Source organism: Sander vitreus, chromosome 7, assembly GCF_031162955.1.
Source record: "Sander vitreus isolate 19-12246 chromosome 7, sanVit1, whole genome shotgun sequence".
Taxonomy (NCBI): Eukaryota; Metazoa; Chordata; class Actinopteri; order Perciformes; family Percidae; genus Sander; species Sander vitreus.
Window position 1 is genome coordinate 6097876 of NC_135861.1, and position 17011 is coordinate 6114886.

The following is a 17011-nucleotide window of genomic DNA, read 5'->3' on the forward strand; positions in this document are numbered from 1 at the left end:
TGACAAACGCGTCAGCAAATAATTCATGTCTTAAGGGTTTTGATCACAACCACTGACACTAGTGGCTTTGTCTGGAGTGCTACATCAAGGAACATTGTTGTTGGAGCAACAATTATCTGGGTGGTATCGGTGGCATGTCACAATGCTACATAAATAATATTCTTTTGATATTACTTTGACATTATTTTGTGTTATGTTATTACTGTACCACATGGTGGCTATTTTAGGCTAATTCTAGTTATATTAGACTCAATGGGCCTCATGCAAGAATCACTGGTACAGTATGGACAGAAGGATTTTTCAATTCTAAACTGAATTCATAAATTCCACTTCAGGCACGAACTAAATTTACGAGTGGCCTACTACAAATTATAATACCTTCATTAGAATGAATAACAAGTTCAAATATGTTGCTGAAATCAATAAAAACAAAAATATCCCTTGCCAATTTACTGAGCTGATAGGATTTAAAACTCTAACATATTTTTGCATGTTTTTTTGCTGTAGTTTCTCACTCTGTAAGCTGCCTCAAGGCTTTTAGCAGGTCCAGGGGAACATCCTCTGTTGCACACGACATAGTAACATCTGTTGCTGTATAATATTCTCCTAGCAATCTTTCTCCTCCCCTCTTAGTCATGGTCTGCTTTGCTTTAGCTCGACATTTGTTTAGCATCTCACTTCAAACAATTCTATCTTTACTGTATTTCTGTTACAGTACCAGTGGTGTAGTCCACGTGATACGCAGGTATACCCAGTATACCCACTAAGAAAGCTCCAGGATTTCCATATACCAACTTAAAAATGCCCAGTGACACGGAACAACATACTTTCCATTATATTTTTTATATATTTTGAATTGTCATCTGTGTTCTTTTTCTTCACATAGGCTAAATAAAGGTATTTCCACGGTAAATTTGTGCATTAAAGTGTATCCAAATGCAGAAAATGAAGTTGCTGACGCTCAAAACTTCCCTGGGGGAATGATATTCCCCTCCTTCCCCAAAGGCAGATTCTGGCCCATACATATAGGCCAATATATATACAGTACAGTAGACCCACTACAATACATTGGACTACACCACTGTACAGTACTGCTCTGCTCTAATGGCACGTTGTTGGCAACTAATTTAGTTTTTTGGGTCCCTTATAATACGACCATACTGAAACTGCTAAATATATGTTTTTTGTCCACTGATGTCCAATACGTGAAATAATTCTTTTTACTCATTGGTAACATTTTTGCAATTTGGATTAGGTTTGGGTTAAAAGGGTTAAGGGTTTGGGTTAAAAACATTAGGGGTTTGGGTTAAAAGGGTTAGGGGCTAGGGTTGACTGGTTATGCTGATGACGCTCACTAGCGCTCACCTCCTCGTGAATAGGTGGCGCTCATCAGGATAATATTTACAAGTTTGCTTAATCTGTCGTGGAATACTCTTATGACAAACCTTACAGAAAAAGAAGTAATATTTGAAAACGTTATTGCATGAGACCCAATATATTTCAGTTTGGCTACTTTTAGGCTACTTTTATCAGGGGGATGGGGGCAGTGCCTTGTAAGGACTTGGAATCTTAATCTCTCAGTATTTCTAAAATCCTGGCTACGGCCCTGCCCATAATAAGATAAACATGTATATCTAACATGGTTGCAAGGATTCAATGGTAGGACACCAAGTCACAGTACATTCTGCTGACTGAATACCCATGTTACAGAGGAAACAATTTGAGGTGATTTAGCCCTCTTTAAGGACCTTTGTCTTTATTTTGGGGGTTATGTGCTGTGATTTTGTCACATTTATAATTCCTATGACTTATACAAGCTTATTCAAAAAAGCAAATAAGTGACATCACCTTAGCACAATGCAGCACTTGGGGCTTCCCTCTGAGAGAAGGCCGACTCATACAGCCATATTCACACGGTCTTAAGACATCTGTAGAGTAAACTGATCACTGTATACTGGAACCTTATACTGGAGTAAACTGCACACTGGTAAAAGGGTAGTACAAGTGAGTGAACTCAGACAAAAAAAACGTGATTTCTAAGTCTGACTTGGACAGCTGCAATTCAGTTCAGCAATTAAACGTTTTACTTTATACTGTAGGGTGGAATACTACAATAGTGTCAAACAAATTGTAATACACAATCACTTTGAGCCACAGCCCCCTGCATCTTTGTGGAATATCCAGCAAAGATATCCATTTTATTCCCATCTGTCTAATCCCACCGAATCAGTAGTGAGGAGTCATATAAACACAATAGATTTGCACATACTCCAATGCTCTTCTGGCACAAGGAACACTGAAACCAGGTTATAAATACTATACTCGAATGCATTAGAGTCAGATGAGGTTTTGTTGTCGGCTGTTTTTGTCAGCAGTAATGTTATTTACATTGTTAAGTATGTACAGTAGAGAATCTCCCAGAGATGTTAGGTTCTGTAAAGCTGCGATGGGGTACTCCTTTAAATTCCTCACATATGAAAGTCCTTAGATGAAGAGCCATTCAAGTCAGTGTTGAAGTGTTTTGAATGTTTAGTTATGGACTTGCCGCTGTATTGCGACTCTCGACTCTCATCACTGTACCAGGAGTATCAATAATCTGCTTTCTGAAGCAATGAATGTACACAACACACAAACTCAAAGTCATTAAATAGCAATATTTGAAATAAATCATTAACAAATCATAGATGGACATTATGGTTCTTCATCTTAAGGTTTGAATTTCTCACACAAATCAAGACTTTAAATACAGTAAATCTTTTTTTTTTTCATCATAAAGGTATTCGTTGAGAAAGTCAAGTGTTAAATGCACTGTACAACCTTGTATAATTTTCTTTTTTTGAAAATATAGTTTTCCCAGTGCATTTATTTTTTTTTATATATCTTACAGAATCCTGTACACTTGGTGTCTGCATTAAGATTGGGTGATATCCTGATCATTGGAGAGAAGAGAAGAATAGAGGTGGAGAAGAGAGGAGAGGGAAAGAAACAGATGGAGAAGAGAAGAGAAGAGAAGAGAAGAGAAGAGAAGAGAAGAGAAGAGAAGAGAAGAGAAGAGAAGAGAAGACACGTTGTCCAGTGCCATTGTTGTCTCAGTGAAGACGCTGCACTCCATACCTTGGCTCTCTTCTGTCCCGCACCTCAATCTGAAAAAAAAAACAGGGAAGATTCTTATTGTACTGATTTAGAGACGTATGAAAAATAAATTGAAAATCACGAATCCACATGTAGTACAAGCATGGAAAACAAATGTTTATTAGTCATAAAGGTCTCCTCTATAACATATAAAAAGTCCTAAGAGATCCAATTTGTGGAAAGTATAATACAAAAATAATGAAATCGGTGATGTCACAATTTCCCATTGCAGCCCATGTTAAGTAGTGACATTAAAGGTATATAGGCCTACTATATAACTATATATATAACTATAATAACTATTTTAACTAACATATATCACCATGAAACTTCCCCAGTTGATTGTTTACATTAAGACAATCTTTTTTTGTATTACAAGTTTTCTGAACTTTTACATTCAATTATGCAAATGAGATATTTATCTTATAAAATATGTGCTAATTTGCAAAAATACCATACCATTGCTCCACTTTTTTGCTTCTTAAAATAATATTTTAAAGGGTAACTTAGCTTTTTTTTTTCAACCTGGACCCTTATTTTCCTATGTTTTTGTGTCTAAGTGATAAATGGAGGCTGGTGGGTTTGGCAATGGTGATTTTGTGGCTGTTTCATGTTAAACAAAAATGATCTTATTCTTAAAATAAAATGTCTATCTCTGTGGGGATCCTTTCCATAATGCTGTCAGACACTTAGAATAATAATCTGAGCCTCAGTGGCAAAAACAGCACTTTTAGTGGATGGAAACTGACAGTGTGCATTTTCCATTGCAGCCCGGTTCCTGGCTGCCGGTTACAGCGTTCTCACTCAAAACTGGAACACTGGAAAAAAGATTACAATATTTCAAAGATTTTTTTATTCACATTAGTCACTTAGACACCATTGCACGGGAAAATAGGGTCCACGTTGAAAAATACCAAAACATTCTATCCAAACTTTTAATTACAAATTAGCACATATTTAATTAGACAATGTCTAATTTGCATAATTAAACATAAAAGTTCAGAAAACTTGTAATACAAAAACTATTATCTTAATGTAAACAATTAACTGCTAGTTAAAATTTATTTTCTCTATTCACCTGTAGTGTCACCACTTACTGTAATGTGGTTAAATGGGTTAAAATAAGTAGGCAACATTTATTATGTAACTCCAGTTAAGTGCGAAGTACGAAGTCCAGAAAAGCTGCTTCAGAGCAAAGCTTTGTAAATACAGCTCTTAACGTAAGTCAGGCTGTACACTGAAAGCTATTAGATTTTTGTGGATAGTGAAAGCTAGCTTTCAAGCCGAGGCAACAGTTACGTCTACATAGGTCATAGACTGTATAAGGAATAGGTTTATAGAAGAAGTACAGAGAGAACGTGCAGCAGGACAATTTAGCAGGACATTTGGTCTGTGTGCTCCGCTTCCCGTCACTGAGGGCGCGTGCCGGCTGCTTAGTGACACGCGAGCGTGCTCCATACACTTTCAACTACTTTCAACAAATGTTCTACACCCCTGCACCACTTAGCCTATGCATAAGAAGCTACTGTTTTATGGCTGTGTCTTATTCGGTTGCATGTTTTCATACAAAAAGGATCTTTACACACATTATCAGAGCTGGATATTTGATGACTGCAGTGTTATATTTTATGTAGTCTTGATTTAGATGTTTACAGTAGAGCTGAAGATCTTTGCCCAAACCCGACGAGACCCGTCATTTTACACGGGCTCGGGCTTGCACTCCGGGTTGCGTGGTAAATGAGGGGTCAGGTGATGCGTTTCGATTAGCGCGAAAATGGATGCTGAGGAGGTGAAACGGAGGCTGGCCTCTGGAGGACTTATTTTATTTCTTTGTTACAACTTCCAAGTGGCCTATAGCCTACGTTAGTCATGAATAAATTATGTTAAAAAAAGTATAAATGACTCATTCTTGACAAAAGGCAAAAGAGCTGTTTGCGTGCGCACATTTGAGTAATGTTGGGCTGTAAACGGGTTCGGGCTTTTAAAAAGCTGTAAATCAAAATGTACTTGTCTTGCTCGGGCCGAATTCTGTCGGGCTCGGGCCTTGTCGTGCCTAATTTTTAAGGCCCGATTACATCTCTAGTTTACAGTGCTCATTTACATTTAAAAGGGTTGTAAATCTGGTTCTTCAAGTTAATTGTAGCAAACCATAGTCAACTTTATTCAAATAAAACTAGCGAAGATGCTGAGTGGCTAGTAGCTTTTGTAAAACCGCTAGCCACAGTGGTTGGTGATCAAAAAAGTTAATGTCAAGCCCTGCTCCTTGGAAATCTCAAATGAACTGAGTGGTTCCAGATTTGATATGCATTTTTTAAATTAGTCTGGCAATGCCAGGTCTGGTCCAGTTCGTATGAGCAGTAATAAATGACCATACAATCTGCTGGGATTCCCAATCTGTGGGATTGTTGATGAATACTAGCAGGACAAAAGACTCCTTCACTACCACTGTCCGCTAAAGTGGCTGGGCACTGTAAAATGCTCAAAAGCTAATGGGGCTTCACGCAGGCACATGTAAACGTAATCCTCAAAATAGTGCACACATAATGTGACACAAAACTACGAAGCAAAAGTCAACTTACCCTTGACACAGCAAAATCTGCAAAGACAAAAGAACAAAAGTGTTGGCATACACACGATGAGGAAAGAGCACAAAAAACTGCATATTTGTGTAAAACATGAATCTGCTTATGTAAGTACGAGTTAACCATTATGTATGGGTAAAAAAACTAAATAATGTTTTAACCTATGTCCAGCTTAAGATTCACTTATTAGCTTCTCATAGTTGATTTATTGAAATTCTTAACAGTATATTTGAATGTAAATCCACATTTTTTTTCGCATTATGGACCTAATGCTGTTGCAGTTTACTTTTTTATCTATGTCACCTACATGGACAACAAAAGCTTTCATGGACTGTTCATAGGTTGTCCCACAGTTTTGTTTTATCAGTTGATATAAAGAAGCTACAGCTAAAAAAGCATTAGATGCATTTCATGTGTAAAATCACTGAGACTGTCAATGAGGTTAATCAGATAAAAACAGAAAGACACGCCCACGCTCTGGAATATCTCCAGTTACCATGGAAACCATCATGAAGATGGACCGTCGGAGAACTGAGACATCTTATGTCACTTTTCTCTCTTTATCTCTCAGTCTCTTCCTCTCACTCCTCCTCTCTCCTTCATTCTATCTTGCTCTCTGTCTGTATATATCTCAGTCTATGTATTATGTCATAGATCTCTCTATCTCTTTCACCCTAGCTGTTTCTTTTTGTGTTGTTGAACATCGATCACATAATCCTTATGTAGGGAGACTTTTTATAGCTTTGCATTGTGTCTTTTATTCTTGCCCCTCCACTGCCTAGTTCTGCTATTCCTTTCCTCCTCTTCCTCTCTTTCCATACAGCTGAAACAATGCTATTCGCGCATCCTGATGCAACATCGTGCAAACTGTCAGAAACCCTCTGGAGGACGTTCTCCCACTCTGGAACATAGCACCGAAAGCAATTTGGCTGGAGTTACTGAGGTCAGTTTGGAGTGCAGTCATTTTTCAGCTGGGCAAATCTTGTTCATGTTAATGACCTCACAGTTGAGGCCTAAAAATAAAACAGGTTTATATGGTAATGTGTTTTTAAAGGCTTATAGAACCAGTGTGTAGGATTTAGTGGCATCTAGCGGTGGCTGAAGACCCCTTCCCTCAGACCCCTTCCCTCAGCCCTCCCTTTCCAAGCGTATAGAAGAACCTACGGTGTCTTTTTGTTAATGTGAAAATGTAAAAGGCCTTCTCAAGAGCCAGTGTTTGTTTTCTCTTTTCTGGGCTACTGTAGAAATATGGCGGTGCTCATTATAAGCTAACAAAACCACAACAAGTCTTAGTTTCAAACATAGTTATGAATATTATATTCCATTTCTGCCAATAGATCCCCCTAATTACACACTGGCCCTCACATGCATTGGTTCAAGTTGGAAGAAACCAGCCAATAGTTATGTAATGTTGCAAAAAGTCATTATCTTGTAATTGATCAGATTTGATCTACAGCATTCTTTCAATTTCATCATATATCCACAAAAAAACAAAAACAACATCCAGGCTTTCCCTATTGCCTTTCCTACAGTGATTGTTTAATCATAGCTTAGGAAGTGTAACTAGGATGGGAAGATCTGTCAACTTTTGGATTTTTGCACACGTTGATGCAATGTGCATGGGGCTGTAGAGTGATACCAATGCTGCTCCTTATTTTCATGTCTTCTACATGGATCATGATGATGAGAGCTGATGAGAATGCTGACTGTTTCGTTATTCCTTTACTAACCTTTGTTGTCTGTCTGCAAATCATCAAGATAGAAATCTGTCTGCCGGTTGCCCAGGACGAAGGCCAGGAAGGAGAGAATGAGGGCGTCCAGGATGCCCATGATGGCCAGCATATAGGCCCAGCGTACAGAGCAATCGCCCAGGGAGTATTTCCCCGCCTGCTCCCCGCACATGTCCCGGATGACCTCGGCGTCCCATCCATCGGGGAAGATCATGCAACCCAGCACCAGGCACACTCCTGCAACAGGTCACAGAGGAAGAGAGAAGCAGGGTTAAAGTGAGAACTGGGGGAGTTGGATATGTGGGGTATGAAGGCAGAGATTAGTGGAGAAGGGTAAAGAGAAGAGAGTGCAAGGGAGAAAAAGGATGATGCGAGGAGTAAGGGTGAGGACAACGAGATTTTTTAACAACAGAAGGAGAAGATAAGAAGTTGAGGTGGTAAAAGCAAGTTGTCGGTTTGCTTTATACCAAATAGAGCAGAGACTTAAGATATTATACTGAGTCCTTTGATAGTGATAGTGCAGTTACCCTGCTTAGAATAGAATGATTGTTTGGGTTGAAATAAGTACGTTTGTTAAGAAATTTATAAAGTTATGCATGTAAATTATGTAAAATAGATTAATGCTGAATCCCAATTCTCTGTCTTATCCCCTTCCCCTTAGTTTTGCATGTTCACGTGAGTGAGGGCTATCCCAATTCTTGTTTTCATCGAAAGGTAGGGCTAAGGGAAGAGGTAGATACCCCCTTAAAAGCGAAGCATTTTCACGAGCTTACTTGAAACCAAGGGGTACCCAGAGTATCATAAATGTAAGTATTTTCGGCTTAAATAATTGATTTAAAAATTACGACAGTCTTGTTTTGTGCTCTACACAGTCCTGTACATATATATTTGCAACCATGTTCTTAATTGAAACATTTTTTTAAATCGCTATCTTGCTACGCTAATGCTACATTGCTGATTTGCACAACAGTCCTGCATTTCTCTGACTAGCTTTGAATGGACTCCATGGCAGCCAGCTAGCGATGATGTATGATGACGTAACCGAAACCAAGTGGTGTCTCATTTCATAGGGGTATGTTTTCACTACATGGACTTTCACGGTCTTTGATTAGAAACTCATTTGTGATACGTCAAAGACAAACGTAATCTGGGAAAAAAAATGCATTCCCCTCAGGACGTAACTGAGGATGCAGTTTTGTTGTAGGGAATGTAAATTTGTAGGAGACAGGGTTGGTATATTTACGGTGCACGGCAGATGGATTCTAGTGATACCACGAGATCACACAATAATCCGTCTTGTCAGGCTTCAAGTAATGTGTTTGTGTGTAACAACCAGCAGTTCGGACCAATCAGCATCCGATGAGGAGCTACTGGCAGCTACGGCCAAGGTTTAGGTGTTTGGGATGGCTGCGATTGATTTTTTTGAAAATGTCTTCCCTTAGCCAAACGGTTTCCAATGACGACTTCTCAGATGGCTCTGTGTACCAAACCATCTGACGCGTCAGGTTACTGGTATATACTGTAGGTGCACTTACATCCGTTCTTTAATCGGTCATGTTGTGCACTTCCACACATACTCTATGTACTGTATATGTGTTTGTGTGTGTGTGTGTGTGTGTGTGTGTGTGTGTGTGTGTGTGTGTGTGTGTGTGTATATACAGGCATCTGAGCCATAACCTTTCCTTCACTACTGTCAACCATGGAGACAGGCTTATCCCAGGAAACACCACATAGTAACACCAAATAGGTCATCCATTAAGGTAACAGGCTCACAAAGTTTAGAGGCATTTTCTTTCCCAAAAGGAGGTAATTAAATATAGTATATGTCAACGTTTGTCTTCGTCTCTATCCTTGCACACAAGCCTGCATGCACTCACACCCACAAACAAAAGTGAGTGCACACATACCCACAGGCACATACAGTACAAAGCCCTTTAGGGAAATGCATACATGCAATTTCGACACTACAACCAAAATGGTAATCTCTACTTTACACCTCTGCTCATTCATCAGAGTGAGCATCACTGGGGAGCTGATTGTGATACCACGGTTGCTGATTGTGCCATATACCTTGCTCACCAGAACTGTTTAAATAGCAGTCAGCCTTTGCCTGAGGGCCTGTAAGTAAAGCAATGGGCTCCACTGGGAGATGGGGAACATACATGGCAGACATCACACTGAATCTTCATTCCAGGCCATATATGTCTTTTCCACGGGCATCATCACTTGTGATACACATGAAAGTCAGACAGATTTGGCTGAGTTGGTGAGTATTACGCTTTAGTCCAATAAATGTTCAAAATATTTAACATCTGGAACTCTATTGGTGTGCAATTGTGAATATTTTAAGTGCTGTGTATGTCTATTGAAGGATGTTGGGCAGCATTCAAACACAGTAGCTGTTGTGTGGAATGAGACTTAGGCCTACAGGAACACAGATCACTGGCTGAAATGTAAAACAGAGGATTATTGCATTGAGCTTTCAGTAAACAAGTTTAGACACACTACTGATGCATCACTCCTGAGTCCATACAGAGAATTCTTTTGAAAGATTTGCATTAGCTGATGCGTTCGTTAAAGTCCAACTGAAATGACAGAAGATCTTGGGAGATGCATCAGAAATGCTCTTTTTACCTTAGAGTGGGCAGGCTTGTGTATGTGTTTGATTGATAGCTGAGCCTGCAGGCGCGCTGAGACACAATATAAGCCAACTCCTGCTGGTAACTGGAGCTCACAAGCTAAGGACAAACAGCATTTTGTCTGACATTAACGTGGTTAAATGATCTAAATAGCTATCTAGACTGCAAACTGATGTTAGCGGCACACTTTTTTGGTTTTAGCATGGTAGTTTGGTAGATCGTTCAGCAAGTCAGGGTGCAGTACATAGTGCGGGGACGTTCGGATGTCAAGGGTCTGGACTAGAGTTTAGATTCCCTGCACGACCCAAGCCCAACTTTTGGGCCGGGCGGGCCGTTATTTTCTGCCACTATCCTCGGGCCGGGCCGGGCCGGGCCCTTGATCAAGCATTTGTGTTTTTTTTAATCATTACTTTATTAGCCTAATTGGGTGGGGAGAAAGCTATGCCATAATCAGAAATATTATCTATATAGGCTACATTTAGGCCAAAGTAACAAATGTGTCCAAAAAGTTACACAAGTTGGACTACAGTTACAAAATGCAACACGTGTCATGCGCGGAGTCTCCTCCTCTCGTACACATCACACCGGGGCTGCTGGGCTGTATGGTGGAGCTTAAGTGCAACATGGAGCTTGAGGATGTAAAGAAAAAAAGAAAAACAGGAGAATTACCTTTGAGCAAGTTTGGAGGAAAGTCTGAAGTATGGAACCATTTTAAACAAGTCGTGGGCAGTGACAACATGTGTCGGCTTTGTCGAGTGCATTAGGCTAAGTGTGGCACGCTGCTCGCCTATGACAGCAAATAAAACGGGGACTTGGATGATGAACAGACACATGAAGCAGGCTCGCCGTGGCAGAAAAGATGATAGTCAGCCTTCAACGTCCTCTTTTGTTACTTCTCCAAGCATGAATGCAAAGCAAGCCCTCACAGAGAAATGCGTTGAGTTCAAACAGAGTTCAACTCTGAATTGTAGTTGAGAACGTCAGTTATAACGGTCCACATATTAAAAAAGTGTCGGGTTGAAATCAGGCTTGGGCTCATAATTCCAGTTAATGTGTCGGGCCGGGCCGGTCTTGGACACAACGTGCACGGGCTCGGGTTGGGTCGGGCTTGATTTTTTGAGCCAGATCTAAGCTCTAGTCTGGACCTCTATGAACTTTAAAGTTTTTCCGGTTTTCCGGTATAAGTATTAGGCATTGCACACCGTTTAAGTCATAAGAGTACACACACAGCACATTAATGGGATGTGCCACTACTGAATGGAAATCTATTTTTGCTTCATTGTCCTTGTGTCAAGTCAACCATAGAAGTTTGTTGGGCCGAACATCATCTTATTGGAGAGCAAACATGTATCACTCAGTCACCACTGCTAAAACCGAGCTGAAGGTGAGTTTAGTACAATGTTGTAGGTTACAATGCTTCAATGTTGATTGCGGAGGATTGAGGAGTTAGTTTGGTTACAACAAACTGAGTAGGTAAAAGAAAGTGAGGGCCGTTGTAAGCGTTGGCGCTTTCAACGGATCTCAATTGCATCTCAGTTCGGGTTTTTACTGCGGTTTGTGACACACAGCCTCTTGTCTGTTTACGGTTAGCTCTGTGTATTGTACACAAAGCAAATAGCCAATAATTTGTTCGCCACCGGTGGAAAATAAAAAAAACAAAAGTTAGATTTTGACAGCTGCATGTTAAAAGGACCATTAGTGGATTATTATTATTATTATTATTATTATTATTATTATTATTATTATTATTATAGTTTAGAAGGAATATTGTCTTTTTTTTAAATAAGGGAAAACCACAATATTATTGTGCATGTAAACGTAGTCAGCATGTGTTTCACCATCGACCAATACTACAACAGTGACTACTGACTACGCAAATTCAAGTGAAATGGTTTGATTGGCTATGTGCAAAGAATTCCTATTTTGAGACAAACAATAATATTCCATATCTTTCTTTATTTTATTTTTTTGATTTTGTGCTTTATCGGACAGTTTACAGTATAAACATAGGGAGGAAATACAGGGGGAGAGTGGTGTATGACAAAGTTCCCAGGCAAGAATTGGACACGGGCCCGTTGCGGTTAAATGATAACCATAACCATTAGGCCATTGGACACTCGAATCTTTTTCTTTTTTTTTCCTGAAAAGAGAACACAGGGCTGTAAAGAGTATGTCTGTAGGCTGTGGCAGAAAAACAAACAGGCAATTTAATTTCATCTGGACTGGAAAGGTTGTGCGTGTAGGGTCTAAAGGTGATGGATCTGAGTATATTAAAGTAAAGTCATATGGTTGAACCCTGTCGCATTAGTGATTCCCTCTGAAGACCCCATGTTTCACCCACTAGCCATCCATCCATCATGAGAAAATGGTGGGTGGTGAACTCATGGCATGGATGTCAGATTAGTCACCACTTCTCTGTGTAAAGCAGAACACCATGCAAATATGAGGAGTCTTATTTCAGGCTGAGACGTACACCAGTTGAAAATGTGATCGCTCCTCAGACAAAATGATTGCAGGCGTAATGAGAGAATGTAATGAGAAAGAGTATAATGATGATAATACAGTAAGTAATGAAAGAATGGAAGAGCAATGGAAGTAATTGTGGGAAATCATGTTACCAGATAATAACATCATTAACTGAGTAATGAGTGGCAGGTAACATGTTTTATGAGTTTATGATGAATGTTTCCCCATATGGCATGAAACTCGTTCAAAGATATTGAGCATGGGCTTTTTGAAAATGTGGTTACAGAGCCACATGAAGAATCCTGATGGGCAAAATACTTCAGCCTGTTGGCAGCTCATTAACCAATCATGTTCCTTTTTATTATTATATTTGGTGGAGATATTGTCCACCAGCCTAAAACACATAAGACGTCATGGTGTGTTTGTGCTGTGAACAATAAAAAAATCACATTTTATGAATCGAATCATGTTTTGGCATGAAATTAAATCTTACTCTGTGATATCATTTGATGTGATGGAAAATACTTGGGTTTCATTTTTGTAGTTAATTGTACTCAAGAAAGTAATTGCTGTGATCTCGTAAGAGGGCGACATTGCTAAGAATGTGTCCAACGGGACAACAAGCACAAGTCGTTGGACAAAACGGATAAACCCGGGGGTTGGTCAACTTTTTTTGGAAGTTGAAAATGAAGGTGAACAAGAAAATCCCAGCCCAAACAACCTACCTTGTTCGCAACCTGTTTGTTAGTCTGACGGCTCATGCTGGTTGCATGGTTGGGCCTATTTTTTTAGCAATGCGGCCGGATTGTGAGATTCTGAGAGCAATTACTCTGGTGAGCACAAAGCAGTCAGCGTCAGTAAAGGAACACATGCGGTAGTCCTTTTGCAGCGTTCAGGTGGCTGTGTATTTTAAACATTTACAAAAACACAAACATATTTTTTCTTATCCGTTAAGAACCCGCCTCCTGACAGGTTAGATCCTCGAGTCAGCGAGGCTTTGTTGAGATTTTGGAGGTGTCCGCGAATCACTTGATTAATATCATTTTGTTCAGTTCAAAGATTTGTAGCCGCTGAGTTTGTTCACTTTTTTCTTCATCTAAGTGATCAATACATACAACAGTAAGTGGACACGTCACCATTCATATGCTCTGCAGTAGAACAGCAGTCTTGGTCACCAGTGAAAGGAGCTCCACTGCTTAAAGCTACTGATCCAGTTGGTTCAGTTTGAAGATCCCTTGCAAATAATACATTTACTGAACACCTCTAGTTAGCTTTTCTGAGACAAAGTAATCTATTAAAAATAACAAGTGATTCAACAATTCATTAATTCCAAAAATATATATCATTACACGTTATGTAGATATTTAGCATATTGTAGAAAATCCTTTTCTTTCAGTACTGTAGGGCAGTAATGACCGTGTGACATGCCTTTTACTCTATCTGCACTTCTCCTCTATTTTCAACTCAAGCATTTAAGTGGGCACCGGCAGGCTAAGAATAGCCCCCACCTTCCTACAACCCAAGAAAAGACCTTTGAAGTTGTTGGGGGTTTTCCTCTTCCTTCCTCCACCCCCCCAATCTCTCAAGACACTGCATTCTGAACTTGGAGGGGACGAACTTCAAAGGCGGAAAGAGAAGGGATCGAACAGAGGGGGAGGATTGGAGGCAGCGAGACACAGAGAGAGCTGAAGAATGAAAGCGAAAGACGGGTCGTAGGAAGTAGGAGAAAGAAAGCAAGATGGCTAACTGCTGCTTCACTCCATGTATCATTTCTCTCATCTCAGTTCATCACTTCCTGTCTTTTATTTTTATCGCAGCATTCACAGCCCGTCAGCTGTTAGAAACAAGGCATCAAAGCAGATCAAACTAATGGAAATATTTGGAAAGATGTTGCCAGGACATGTTTGTGATCCAACTAAGTGAAATTACTGGGAAACAATTTATTTATAGTGCCCTAAAGTTATTTATAGGCTTATTAAATAACTAATTTGTCAGACTTTCTCATCTACTATGTGCACACAGATCATTTTCTTCATTCCAGACAAACAACCAAAACTGATTATATAAGAAGTCTAAAAATACAATCAGTGTACTATATATAAGTGTGAAGTATTTTTGATGGGAGCAGATCCAGGCTCCACAGTATTCGTCCTGAGCAGCTGGGCTCATGACGCAATCCAGCACTTTGTCCTGTGCTCTGACTGAGTTAATTTATGAAAGCATACAATCCATGCAACGTAGAGCACATACAAAGTAATTCATATAAGCACACGCTCACACATAGACACACCCCTTCACTCAAATTCAGACTGGATTTCCGATGGGACACGGGTTGACGTGGCCATGCATTTGTGCAACCGTCGGACTCTGTGCACACACAATGTAATTTTCATGTAAATCGGATGATGTTTGTCATATAAGGCTGACTTCCTGTTGTCAGCAGGTGGCACTATGACTATAAGTCAATATTGGCATGTAGATCTCCTCAGGCCTGGACTCTTATTAAGCATGAGAAATAGGCAGAGTAATTTAGTAACATTGATTAAATTTGTTCTGTGTTTGAGATATCCCGTTATATATGTATTATATATTTACTGTGGCTACATAACTTCCAGTGGAGAATCACATGGCCTTCTGTATTTTACAGAAGTCTAAAAGCTAACCACAAGGCCGTATTTATAACCAAACTGTAACCTCCTGTAAATAGGCCTCCTTGTGGAAGGAGTCTGAAGTCCAACACAGAGCAGAGAAGTGAAAAGGTGTGAACATGACTTCATAAATAGATCACCGTGTCCACTCTATAATAAATTTGTCTGAGGTCTGCCCTTCCCTCTGCTACAGTTTCTAGACCTTGGCCTGCTGTCCTCCATCTATCTAATGGACGGTCTCTGATATAGAGCTTTTTATGGAGTTTGGATCAAGCCTTGTGTGTGTGTGTGTGTGTGTGTGTGTGTGTGTGTGTGTGTGTGTGTGTGTGTGTGTCTGTTTTGCTTTCTGTCATTACACCTTGTCACTCCTACTACATACTGTAAATTCTCCCTCTGTCCTTTTTTGTTTATATATATATATATATATATATAGTCATTTATTAATTATAATTGGGGAATGTAAGCTGAGCATAATGCTCTCTCCCAATAACATCTTGATTTTTATTCATAAATTTCCACTTTTTACCAAATTGTTGACCTTGCCTAAAATGTTACATGTGATACTTTTACCAAACCAATTTCTAGGGATTTAAAGCCCTAAACTCCCATGCCAGCAACTCCTGTCCCCTCTCTCTTTCTTTTCCCTTTTCCTTTATCTTTTCCTCACTCATCCTTGTGTCCTTCACCGGCTGAGGAGGAAGTTGCTGGCACGGGTCCTGAATCTGGAAAGAGGATTGGCAAGCGTACAGAGGCTTGCACATAACCATATAATGTGTCATCTCAAAAGTCCAAGCATCGTTTTTTATTGAGGCACGCAAAGCAGTTTTGTGATATACTGAGGGATCAGTGAGTGGTCCCCTCTGGCAATCCATCTAACTCATAATAAGAGGAAGAGTATCTCTATGATCCAGCACTGATACTGGAACTACAGTTTACCACACTGGATTTTACATGTAGCGTTGTTGTTCTGATCTTCTGATCATTGTGGTTTTATAATATAGAACTGTTTTTCTGACATTTGGGAAGTTTACAGTTTATAGCGTTATGGCAAATGTACAATAATCCTAAAATGATTGTGTTTAATGATTGATTTGACAACATTGAGATGGTGTACACAGCCAGGGCCAGCCCTAGACTTTTGGGGGCCCTAAGCATGGTTAGGTTTGGGGGAACCCCACTAATTGCAACTTATTGCCACTTCACTCCACTTCAACTTAAATTTCTGGGAGTAATAATCAATGAAAAATAAAGTTGGAAGCCACATATACATCATATTATGGCCAAAATATCCAAATCAATTGCAATACTGTATAAAACCAAACACCTATTAAATCAATGCTCATTGTACACATATTGTTCCTTCATACTGCCATACATTACTTAATGTTTGTGAGTGTGTTGAAACACTTACAAAACAAACACTGAACCTATATTCATCCTTCAAAAGAGAGCCTTAAGAATTGTAAATTAAACCACTTATAGAGCACCAACTAATCCACTTTTCATCAAACTAAAAGCACTAAGATTCAAAGATATTGTTGACTTTAAAACTGCACAAATCATGTACAAAGTAAATAATCAACAGTATCCAAGGGTTGTTTCAAATGAGAGAGAGCAAGCATCACTTAAGAGGAACTTTTGTATTTCAAAAGAAACGTATAAGCAGTGAAGAGATGAAATCATGTACAACAATGAGCAATTTTAAGAGACTGATGATGATAGATGAATATATTAAATGGATACGAAAAGGACTCGATAGTATTGTATACTGACTGTATGGTTCCTGGGCTTATATTCTAAGTGTAGTTTAGATG

The 17011-nt window shown here is 39.4% G+C and overlaps 1 protein-coding gene across 1 annotated transcript in view; it reads right to left on the reverse strand.

The window, feature by feature from the left end:
• Positions 1-3089: 3089 nt before the first annotated feature.
• The window catches only part of lhfpl4a (LHFPL tetraspan subfamily member 4a), a 28757-nt gene continuing 14835 nt past the window's right edge, over positions 3090-17011 (reverse strand). Inside the window, exons 2-4 of the mRNA XM_078253909.1 lie at positions 7445-7681; positions 5712-5728; positions 3090-3143 (exon numbers count right to left, since the gene is read on the reverse strand). Coding sequence (XP_078110035.1) covers positions 3090-3143; positions 5712-5728; positions 7445-7681 — 308 coding nt within the window. The remainder of the gene's footprint in view (positions 3144-5711; positions 5729-7444; positions 7682-17011) is intronic.